Genomic DNA, 12,273 nt, shown 5'->3' with positions numbered 1-12,273 from the left:
ATTACAGTGTATATATTTGAATAATTGTGTTATCCTTTAAAGCATTAATATGAATGTGTTCAAATTTAATGCATTTGTTTTAATGATTTTAGAATGAATCATGGACACGAATGCAGTTGTACAGTATAAAAATGCACAATATGAAATCATCACAAAATTTGCGGGCCACCACTGCAAATTATTTTGTTAATACACACAAACATGTGCATAGTGTGAAATTTTCTGATAATACTTGCACTCCTGGTCTAAACATTAACTTGACATTTTTAGTCATTAAGATGTAAATGTATATTTATGGTGTATGATGTGTAGACACTTGTACAAAAAGTCATACAAGTCAATTTCCGTGTGTACCCCTAAATTTTCTTCCTGTGCTCCTAAAATTTTAAGTTAGGTGTTACCGCGCTCCTTGCAAAAAAATAAAAATGTTAGTCTGCAGCCCTGATATATATACTAGAAATCTGTAAACCACTATCAACGGGTCTGTTCACGGGGAGGGGCCGCCGCATCGCTGAGGAGTGTCCCATATTGTCCCTCAGAAACATACCCCTTGGGTTTTTCCTTTAGAAAATCTGGTCACCCTAGTTGTAACTCTCAATTTGAATCTTTGATTGTGTAGGGCGATTGTATCGAGCCAGTATTTGTACAGTAAAAAGTCTACTGTGAACTGCATGTGACTCCTGACCTGTCCTCACTTCCACACCCTCCTGCAGGCGTCACGCTATTTCCATTATTTCCGTTGACCGCCAACGTCTTCTTGATTTTAGAAGCTCCTAGGAAACTCTCTTCTGAAGCTGGAAGGAGACGACAGGCTTGATATCAACTGCACCCTTCCGCTCACGGATCAGGTACCTTAATTGTCACATACACGGTTACACGTTGTGTAATAAAACCTCGCATGGTGACGGCATGCGCTTGCAGATCGTCCTGGTGGGCTCGGAGGAAGGTCTGTACGCGCTCAATGTGATCAAGAACTCCCTGACTCACATTCCTGGCCTGGGATCAGTCTTTCAGATCCACATCATCAAGGAGATGGAGAGACTGCTGATGATTGTTGGTGCGAGTCAGCCCTCTGCTCACAGCTGCATCGATTAGCAAGCGGCACTCGCTCATTAAACTGCATCAGTCGGCACGTAACACGGAGATGTGTGCCGCAGGGGACGAGAGGGCCTTGTGCCTGCTGGAGATCAAGCGAGTGAAGCAGTCTTTGAGCCAGTGCCACCTGCCCAGCCAGTCCGAGCTGGCTCCGTACATCTTTGAGACGGTGAAAGGATGCCATCTGTTTGCCGCCGGCAGAGTACGTCTTCGCCCCGATAACGGCAGCATACGTTGGAGACGTGTGACTGGACGTGCGTTTGTGTTGTCTTCACAGATAGACAACGGCTCCTGCATTTGTGCTGCCATGCCCAACAAGATCACCATTCTACGTTACAATGACAACCTCAGCAAATACTGCATTCGGAAGGTGATGGGCACGCTGCACTGATGTCAAGGAAACGATTTTCCTCAGTATTGAAAAAATGGAGAATGTGTTGTGGCACAAATGCCTTTGCTCATATTTTGGAGGCGGTCTCCAATATCGCTCTTGTGGTGACACTGTAAAATGATGACATTTAACCCCCCCCCAAAAAATTCTTAATTTCTCAGGAAATTGAAACTCTGGAGCCTTGCAGCTGCATCCACCTGACGAGCTACAGCATCATCCTTGGCACCAACAAGTTCTATGAGATTGAGATGAAGCAGTTTGTACTGGAAGGTGTGCTCATCATCACTCGTCATCATCTTCTTCACATGTCTGCCTTTAACTCATTCACTGCCATTGACGGCTATAGACGTCAAAAATTCTTTTGAACTATTTCTATTAGTTTAACTTTTTTTTCCACTTTTGTTAACAAGAGTTTGAAAACCTAGGGGAATTTTTTTTTTGTACATTTAGAACAGATATAAAATTTGTGATTAATTGTGAAGTCATGCGATTAATTACAATTAAAAAATGTAATCGCCTGACGCCCCTAATTTTTAATAAACCTTTTTTTTAATCATGTCTGGCGACTAAAATTTTTAATTGTAATTAATCGCATGACTTCACTAGTTAACTCACGATCAATCACAAATTTCACAAAAGTGAAAAAAAAGTTAAACTAATAAAAATAGTTCAAATGAATTTTGAACACATTTTTATATCTGTTTAAAATGTACAATACATTTTTTTCCTAGGTTTTCATACTCTTGTTAACAAAAGTGGAAAAAAAAGTTAAACTAATATAAATAGTTCAAATGAATTTTTGACGTCTATAGCCGTCAATGGCTATTCGTTTTTTTTGAAAAGCCTCAAACTGAAATCTATTTCTTGATAAATATGAAAGGCTTTCAGTTTGATACACAGTTCTGTAATAAATTAACTTCAATTACCTTTTATATGCACAGTAAATTTCAATAGAAATATTTTACTCTAAAAAAAGATTATATTCGGTCCCATTCTAAACAATGTAAACTTTACACTTGGAAGAGAGTAAATACTAAAAAAAAATCTTTCAGCATGGAAGACAGCCACTCTACCACTTGAGCTATGCCAGACTTATTGTTAGTTAACATAATTGCTGGTGTGTCCAAAAGGAGACGAAAAATGGAGGATTCAAACTGACACCTGCCATATAATAATAGAGTATAATAATTACTTTTATTTTTTTATTTAAATAAAATTAGTATTATTATGTTTTTTAAAAGAACATGTGATCATGTGATGACCCCTGCTCTAACCTTTCATCTGAATGTACAGTCAGCAAAAGAGTCATACTCAAGAAAGGAGAATTGTTTGCACATAGATTCGTTTACTCAAGGTTTCAATGGCTTGTTTGCCCAAATAAGATTAAAATATCAATTCATTTTCACATAAAATATAAACATCCCATAGTTTTTGTGCAAAGACTCCTTTATATCACAATTAAGGATTGATATGATACCATATAAATGATTAAAAAACACCTCATTTACTGCCATAAATTCATTTAAAAAAAAAAAAGATTATTAAAAATTAGGGGCAAGAGGCGATTACAATTTTTAATTGTAATTAACTCATTCACTGCCATTATTGGCTGTAGATGTCAAAAATTTATTTGAACAATTTCTATTAATTTTACATTTGTTCTACTTTTGTTAACAAGAGTATACAAACCTACAAAAAAATGTACTGTACATTTAGAACAGATATAAAATTGGTGATTAATCGTGAGTTAACTATTGAATTGATGCGATTAATTACAATTAAAAAAATTTAATCGTCTGATGCCCCTAATTTTTAATAATCGTTTATTTCTTTTTTTAATTAGGGGCATCAGGAAATTCAATTTTTTTAATTGTAATTAATCACATGACTTCACTAGTTAACTCAAGATTAATCACGTATTTTATATCTGTTCTAAATGTACAATATTTTTTTTCTAGGTTTTCATACTCTTGTTAACAAAAGTGGAAAAAAAAAGTGAAACTAAAGAAATAGTTCACATGAATTTTTGACGTCTATAGCCGTTAATGGCAGTGAATGAGTTAATCGCATGACACTAGTTAACTCACGATTAATCACAAATTTTACATCTGTTCTAAATGTACAATAGAAAAAATCTAGGTTTTCATACTCTTGTTAACAAAAGTGGGGGGGATGTTAAACTAATAGAAATAGTTCAAATACATTTTTGACGTTTATAGCCGTCAATGGCAGTGAATGAGTTGAACAAAATTAAGAATGAAAGGGGGAAAAAAAGATCTTTGCCTCTCCCTGAAACGTGGGCTTCCTGCTCTTGCTGAGCAGGTTGCCAGAGTAGATGGTGGAGAAAACAGATCTTATTGGTTAATGGCGTTTACTGTCAAAATATGAGTTCAAACAGGCCACAGCCATCGCCATGGAAACCAGACAATCCAAAGCTACGAGCGCACAAGAAATCTCTTAGCCAAAAAGTATATGGTAGTTTTCTTTTTGTGTATTGTTAATTCATCACAAGTCCAAGCTCAATTCTGTTTGCAATTATTCTTGAAACCTTCAAAAATGGCATGTAGAAAGGCAAATGTCGAGATGCTATTGAAGCCTTCGTGCCGCGTGTGTTCTGCGGCAGAGTTCCTGGACAAGAACGACATGTCGCTGGCCTCAGCCGTGTTTGCCGCCTCATCCCACAGCTTCCCCATCGCCATCATGCAGGTGGCCAGCAGCATGCAGAAGGAGGAGTACCTGCTGTGTTTTCATGGTGAGGCCCCGCCCACACATGGCAACAGAAACGTGCATCAAACATTTTTCAAGTGTGGGAACGTGGCCCTCTTCATTAATCATTACTGATACCTTGCACAAATAAAATGAATAGAACAACTAGAAATAATCCACAAAGTCAGCAAAATTGGAGCAAATCATAAACTTTAGGAATCCATTGCATAGTTTAAAACTATCATTTTTAGGGCTGGTTATTGATTCTAATTTCCTCAATCAATTTGATTTAGATTTTTTTTTTTCCCCGATTCAATTCGATTCACTTCAATTCAATCCGATAATGATTGATTATGGAACATCAAATCTTCTTAAATATCAAAGACATGATTAAAAACATCAAACATTAAATTCCTAATCAAATTTTGCGCCCCCAGTAACTGGTTAAATTATTTACTTTATTAATAAATGCACAAATATTGACATCTGCAAGGATGAGATAAAAAATATTTTCATAATTCTAATTGAATAATTGTAAATTAAAATTGAAAAGATTCTGAATTGTCATAAAGTGCAATAAAAAAATGGGGCCTTTAAAATTATGTATCGATATTAGGCTTGAAAAGGAAAATTGATTCAATCTGGATTATTACATTTTTTAAACCCAGCCCTAATGACTTTTCATAGGGTTGGACGTGACCCTAAACTTCTGCACGGGAAACTCTTGAGTGCACATGTGTTGGTCTTGCAGAGTTTGGTGTGTTTGTGGACACGTACGGACGAAGGAGCCGCACTGACGACATCAAGTGGAGTCGCCTGCCTTTGTCCTTTGGTGAATATTACGCTTCACAAATAAGCCACGTGATTGTTACTATTTATGGTAATAACTAGGGGTGTGCTGCCAAAAAATCGATTCTCATAAGAATCACGATTCTCATTTAGTACAATTCGGAATCGATTTTAAATGTCCCAAAATCACTTTTATTTCAATCATTTTATACTGTCTTGCCTTTGTCTGTATGTGCCTTCATTTGGAGCGCTGTTCGTGTTGTACCCAGTTTGGCCACTTAGGGGCAGTGTGGTTCCACACGGTCTGATACACTGTTAAGTTGTAGCCACTTTAGAGAGTCGAAGGAAAAAGTCACAATCAAGTTATTCCAATAAAAGTTGTTTTTTTGCAGTAGTGCGGAGCCGTTCTTTTGAGTGATAAAAGGGCCGCGAGTAGCGCGCTAATTAGCATTAGCGAGTCAGACTGGAGTAGATTACAATTCCTGGCACATCCATAGATTGAAGCAAAAATCATTGTCAATCAAATCATTTTAAATCAAAAAATCTCAATTCCGAATCGAATCGTGAGACATTCAAAGATTCCCACTGCTAGTAATAACGGCAACTGTGCGTGTTTTGTTGTGCAGCCTACAGAGAACCGTACCTATTTGTCACCTACTTCAACTCGCTGGACGTCATCGAGGTTCAGGGTCACGCCGCTTTGGGGTGAGCCTCACCGGCGACAGGATGCCATTGATTCAATGAGCTACAAGTTGATGTTGTTTGCAGTCCTTCAGTGCTGGCCCACCTGGACATCCCCAGCCCTCGTTACCTGGGCCCAGCCATCTCCTCCGGAGCCATTTATCTGGCGTCGTCCTACCAGAACAAACTGCGGGTCATCTGCTGCAAGGGCAGCCTGATCCGAGAGTCGGGAGAGCTGCAGAGGACCGGCTCCAGCAGAGGGTCAGCGCATCCTCACTCGTCTGGTGACATTTTGCTCCGGCGCGCTTGAAATGAGTAAACACACATTTTTTTTTGTCTTGCTGACCGTTTAAGCAGGAAGGCCCGTCTTATGCAAGTAAGTCAGCCCTCCTATTATGTACTGCTGAGGCAATGGCGGTATGGATTTGGTTACCATGACAACTAGGAGCAGATCTTGGAGTGGCTGCACTTGGAGCCCTGAATAAAAAAATTTTTTTTTTTAAAAAAGACTGTGAATCGCGAAGCACGCGTGATAAAGGCAGCATAGATTAGAATTTCCCTCACGGGGTCGGCACCACGCCACCAAATTGTACTTGCCAATTACTGTGCAGACGTGTTCAGTATATGTAGCAAGTGCAGAAGATATGGACAAACACAAAAACACTCCCACGCTACCCACAACGCAGAGCAAGCGAATATGTCGCTTATCAGAAGCACAACTTTCATCTGCTCACAAAACTCAAGGCAGTTTTTGTGCAAAGCCACCACTTTAATTATTATTATTTATATGAATTTAGTTCTCTCAGGGTAATTAATCACACAATTTCCCATAATTAATCGCAATGAATCACGATTAATCGTATTTTTCTACTTGTTTCTTCAAAGCTTGTAGCAGATATTTTACTCGAGTAAAATTTGGGAATTAACTCATTCACTGCCATTGACGTAAAAAATGTATTTGAACTATTTCTAATACTGTAAAAAAAAATCCACTTTTGTTAACAAGAGTACGAAAACCTAGAATTGTTTTATTGTACATTTAGAACATATATACAATTTAGGATTAATCGTGAGGTAACTATTGAAGTCATGCGATTAATTAATATTAAAAAATTTAAATCGCCTGACGCAATTTAAAAAAAGAAAAGATTATTAAAAATTAGCCAGGCGATTACATTTTTTTACCGTAATTAATTGCATGACTTCATGAAATAACTCACGATTAATCACAAATGTTATATCTGTTCTAAATGTACAACAAAAAATCTAGGTTTTCATACTCTTGTTGACAAAAGTGGAAAAATTGTTACACTATTAGAAATAGTTCAAATTAATTAAACAGCCCTGTTATACTAACAGCCTAACGAGTTGTATACGTCTCATCTGTACGTATACCTTATAGTTTATACATTAGTCTGCTCACGAGATGAGAGGAGCAAGATGGCCGCCCTGTGACTTGCACGGGCGTCTATGGGCTATCCAGTCATATATTCAGATCAGTGGGCTGCACATTGGTCATTTTAATTTTGACAGCCCTTTTATTATTATTATTATTTAGGGGTATCAGAAGAATAGAATGTTTAACTGTGATTACTCGCATGACTTCAATAGTTAACTCATGATTAATCAAAAATGTTATGTCTATTCTAAATGTACAGTAAAATATTTTTTCCTAAGTTTCAACTCTTAACATAAATGTGAAAAACTGTTGTTACAACAATAAATAAAATATGGCTGTATCTTTTAGTCATTGATCCAGTAATTTCATAATAATTCATAAAAGTGAGTTAAAATTCAGAAGATGTACCTACCGTACTGTAAAAAAGGAGTGTGAAATTGACTTGGGTTAAAATCATTTTTCTGCCACTAGATGGCATAATTGCATTTGTAAGACATTGATGACAGCTCAGTGCATTTTTCTTTTCATATTTATAAGAGCTATCTAATCGCGAACTTGAAGTAACTTGTGCACATTTTTACAATTGTAAAATACAGCTTGACCCCAATCTCCACAAATACGTGCCTTATTATTAAATGCATTACTGCTAAATTTTTACTTGGACGTGTCTGTTGTGTTGCGACTGGAACAGGCTTTTCAATTTGGGGTTAGGGTGGTCATTAAATATTATTATTATTATTATTAATAATATTATTATTAGTAGTAGTAGTTTTAATTGAGCCGCCATTGCAATTTACCCACATGGGGCTATTGCTTGAAAGTGGCGCTGGATCTTTAGCCTTCTAGTCTGACTGTCCCGCAACAGTACAATGTTGTGGGTAAAAGCAGATGTCTGACGCCCCTTGGCGACGTTACCTCCCCCTTGCAGGAGTCCCAGCAAGCGAGGCCCTCCCACCTACTCGGAGCACATCACCAAGCGCTTGACGTCGGGTCCCGGCAGTCACGACGGTCTGCATCGAGAGCCCAGCACCCCGCACCGCTACCGAGAGGGCCGCACCGAGTTCCGGCGGGACAAGTCTCCGGCCCGCCCCTTGGACAGGGAGAAGTCACCCGGCAGGGTGCTGGACAGCCGTAGGGAGAGATCTCCGGCACGATTCGGGGACAACAGTCGACTCATGGCCGGGTCTGTGCGGACGCAGCTGGCTCCTGTTAACAAGGTCCGCTTGTTATCTCATGTATTTATTTGTTATACAGGATAATATAGCTGCAACGTGTTGTAAACTTGCCAAGCTAATATGCAGCATTTTCAACATGAACATCATGCAAATCAACATGCGATTGTGATTGGTTAGCTAGGATCCGATCATCAACCACAAGTGTTGACATCATCTAAATTATGCGCAATTATGTCATGTCCGCTGCGATCATCGATGGGTCTGAAGGGGTTTCAAAATAAGCGCCTTTAATTTTTTCACATTTTTCAGGAACCACAAAAAAATGAACCGTTTGCATCATTTGGAGATGATTTAGGCAAAAAAACCGACTCAATTATTTTAAGAGGGTGACGAAATGTGTTCGGTAAAATAAAAAATACCAATTAGCTGTAAAAACGAACTAAAACTAGCAGAATTTACCAAACAAAACAAAAATCCCTAACTGTTATAACCTGGTTAAAAGTCAAGGACAGTAATGCATAAGTAGTAGGGGTGGGAATCTTTGAATGTCCCACGATTCGATTCGGATTTTTGGGTCTGCGATTTTTGATTCAAAATGATTTGATTGACAATGATTTTTGCTTCAATCTATAGATATGCAAGGAATTGTAATAATCTGCTCCAGTCTGACTCGCTAATGCTAATTAGCGCGCGACTCGCGGCACTTTTATCACTCAAAAGAACAGCTCCACGCTGAAAAAAAACCCTATTATCGGAATAAGTTGATCGTGACTTCTTCCTTCTACTCTCTAATGTGGCTACAACTTAACAGTGTATTACACCGCGTGCAACCACACTGCCCCTCAGTGGCCAAACCGGGTACAACATGAACAGCGTTCCAAATAAAGGCACACACAAACAAAGGGAAGACAGTATAAAATAATTTTTAAAAAATCGATTTCGGGACTTTTAAAATCGATTCTGAATCGTACTAAATGAGAATCGCGATTCCCTCTTACTTGGCCTGTCATTTGTCTTTGCAGGTGTGGGATCAGTCGTCGGTGTGAGAGGTCGCTGGCGCTCCCCACGGACGGGCTAGACGGCCATCTTGCCTGTAACAGTCACACATCTTCATTCGACAACACAAACCCGAGACGTGCTTTTTGGGGGATCTCGTAGTACAAATCGTTGGCAGGGAACACGCGTCGAGCATCGATTTGATCATCGGCGTACATGTAAATAGTGTTGTGAGTTTTTATAAAGGGAAAAGTCGGCCAGTAAAGCCATGTCTATTTTTTGTAAGACAAGAGTTTCTATCCATGTTGCAGGGAGACTCACGATGCCACGAATGTCATTGTATTCATGGTAGTGAGGGGCGGGTCCAAGCAATTTGCACACAAATTCATCAATTGGATTTGAACAGGATGTACAAAGTTTTTTTTTTGTTTTCCACACCAAACGTGAGGTCTTCTTTCTTGACTTTGATATTCACGCTTACATGGAGAAGTGCTTCATTGACAACAATGTTGCCTTGTGTCGTTTCCAAAGCTCCGATCCGAGTGGCACCTCGCCTCATCCTGCTCTTGTTAGTCCGCAGCATCTCGCGTCTGTGCAGTGACATGTGATGGATGTCAAAGGTCGCTGTGGTTTCTTTAGTGCCTGTTCGACCGCCTTATCAGTGAGCATGACATTCACTATTTACAGCAGCTTGATTCCTTCTCCTGCTTATTTTCTGTCAAACTTGGGTTCGGTAACTAGATGTTGATGTTAACGCTGACAAAAGAGTTTCCTGATTTTTAGATCTCTGCACAAGACATCATTAAAACATGATTGAAGTCTGCTTTCTTCCTTGGGTCTTTTCAGAGCAGGTCTCAGACACACACACACACGCAAGTTTGTTTTACTATCTTTGTGAGGCCTTCTCATTGACATAATGCATTTCCTAGCCCCTCCCTCTAACCCCAACCATCAAAAATGTTTGCCTACCCCTATTCCTTACCCTAACCTCAACCATAAGCCAATTCAAACCTAAACTCTAAAACTAAGTCTTGACCCTCAAAAAGACGTCTAAACTTGTGGGGCCCAGCCAAAAGGTTGGCCCCACTATGTAACAAAACAAAACCACACACACGCGGCTGGTTTGTCTAGTTTATTTCTCCTTAGATTCTACAACAACAAAACGCTCTTGAAAAATAAAAAAATCCGACTAAACAAGGAGCATTTGTCATGACAGGAACTGGCTCTATGTACAGCTACAAACTCGCCTGACAAACAGCTTCAAAGTGCGTTTCCAACAAGAGCAAAACTACGGACGAGGATTAGGGCCAGTGAAGAAAAAAAGCGTAGCCAGGATTCTGACTTTGTGATGTAGCGCTTCGAATTGGGTGTGTGGGGGGGGGGGGGGGGGGGGTTCTGAAAGTCAGAATCCTGGCAACCCCCCCCCCCCCCCCCCCCCATCCTCTTCCGTACGAAGCAGATGAGGGGGGGAAACACAAACCAACAAACGCACAAGTGATCCCCTTGAGAGACCTGATTTCAAACAGCTTGGCACCCATCTCTACCAGCAGGAGGGGGAGCACACGCACACACACAGCCACCAATGCCTGCTACATTCTCATGTACACACAAATGCGCTCACACGTTGCTGAGCTGTTGCAGTGAACTGAACAAGATTTCACACCAGATGCAAACCGATCAGCCAATCCTGTCACACTGACAACAGCTTCAGCTTTGGTCTCGTGTGTGGCACCATCTTGTGGATGTCAGGCAAACCGCTTCCGCCTCACATCATTGACACTGATGCTTCGTGAGATGTGTGTCGTGCGCGTCGCGTGACACGTTACGCCGCTCACTCACAACAATGAGCCGTGTCCAATAGCAGAACTTAAACGACGGATGTCGGTCAACTCCGATTTAACACGCCGATCTAACTTTAATGCAATGGGAAACTCGTGAATGGGAACAGGAACGCCACGGCCGAGAAACAAACGGCAAACTTGACAGAAAAAAAAAAGAATAAGCAAGATTTGTATTTTCAGTGATAGTCTTTTTTTTTGTTTTGTTCGTCTAACAACTGAAAGCGTCACTATGAGTTATAATAATGAACAAGGGTCTTCATTGCGGAACAAAAGGGAACCCTGAAAGCCAAAATCTCAAAGCAACTATACTTAAGTGTGAGGAACAAGTGTCTATTAAGTAGAGGTAGTGTTTGTAGGTACATGGAGATTGTGTGCATGTGTGTCGGGGCTGTGACCTTGGATTGTTGGTGCCGGTTTTGGACCTCTGTTCTGTGTGCGCGCGCGTGCATAGACTCGTCACTCCACCCCCACAAGCATGTCATAAACACTGATTATCACGTGGCAGCGCAATTGTCAGAATCCAAAAACAAAACACTCCTTAAATGAAATAAATACAATAAAATCATAAAAATAAAAAAAAGAGCAAAAACAAACCCAAATCAAACACTACAACTTCCTAACAGGACATCCTGCGCTTCTATAATTTATATATATATATAAAAAGAAAGACAAAAAATTCTGTCTAACATGTAAAATATAGGTTCATTTCTGTAATCCACATAAAAGAAAAGTAAAAAAAACAAAAAAAAAACTTTTTGGTGACTAATTTAGTGAGAAACTAGGTCTCAGTTTCTATACATTTTGTACTTAAATGCTATAGCTGTATCTGAATATATTATTGTATTCTTCTATTTTACAAAATAATGACCGTGAGCACGAGGAGGTCATTGAATGAGTGACGGGCAGCGAGGACCGTCCTGTGAGCTCAGAGTCAAAAATAGGAGAAAAAACAATTCTTAAAAAAAAAAATTCTTTAAAAAAAAATTCTTTAAAAAAAAAATACGGCATCTTCAGCCTGTCCATCGGAAGGTGCGTTCAGAAGCGAGGCCAGCGATGGGAGCTGTGACGCAATTGCACGGATCCTTCATTTTCATCCACACGTGCTTACTTGAGGGGGCCCAGATCGGTCAGGTGGATGAGAATCTGTCATCAAAAACTTTTTCTTTTATCCACTCAACATGTCCAATGGTTGCATCTTGA

General features: G+C 39.6%; 1 protein-coding gene across 5 annotated transcripts in view; it reads left to right on the top strand.

The window, feature by feature from the left end:
• citb (citron rho-interacting serine/threonine kinase b) overlaps positions 1 to 10,055 on the top strand; it is a 60,424-nt gene extending 50,369 nt beyond the window's left edge. For 4 of the 5 annotated variants that reach the window (XM_086077196.1, XM_086077195.1, XM_086077198.1 and 1 more), the window contains 11 exons: positions 768 to 848; positions 922 to 1,057; positions 1,158 to 1,297; positions 1,373 to 1,465; positions 1,648 to 1,756; positions 4,110 to 4,238; positions 4,944 to 5,024; positions 5,608 to 5,686; positions 5,750 to 5,923; positions 7,990 to 8,278; positions 9,259 to 10,055. In XM_086077196.1, coding sequence (XP_085933322.1) covers positions 768 to 848; positions 922 to 1,057; positions 1,158 to 1,297; positions 1,373 to 1,465; positions 1,648 to 1,756; positions 4,110 to 4,238; positions 4,944 to 5,024; positions 5,608 to 5,686; positions 5,750 to 5,923; positions 7,990 to 8,278; positions 9,259 to 9,282 — 1,335 coding nt within the window. In that variant the 3' untranslated portion in view covers positions 9,283 to 10,055. Of the gene's footprint in view, positions 1 to 767; positions 849 to 921; positions 1,058 to 1,157; positions 1,298 to 1,372; positions 1,466 to 1,647; positions 1,757 to 4,109; positions 4,239 to 4,943; positions 5,025 to 5,607; positions 5,687 to 5,749; positions 5,924 to 6,019; positions 6,039 to 7,989; positions 8,279 to 9,258 lie in introns of all 5 variants that reach the window. The other variant, XR_015094936.1, reaches the window with a different exon arrangement.
• The last annotated feature ends 2,218 nt before the right edge of the window (positions 10,056 to 12,273 follow it).

The sequence above is a fragment of the Leptonotus elevatus genome, chromosome 5 (assembly GCF_054856555.1).
Source record: "Leptonotus elevatus isolate MCC_2025b chromosome 5, RoL_Lele_1.0, whole genome shotgun sequence".
Classification (NCBI taxonomy): Eukaryota; Metazoa; Chordata; class Actinopteri; order Syngnathiformes; family Syngnathidae; genus Leptonotus; species Leptonotus elevatus.
Note: the sequence above shows the minus strand (reverse complement) of the source record. Positions and strands in the feature narration are given on the sequence as shown.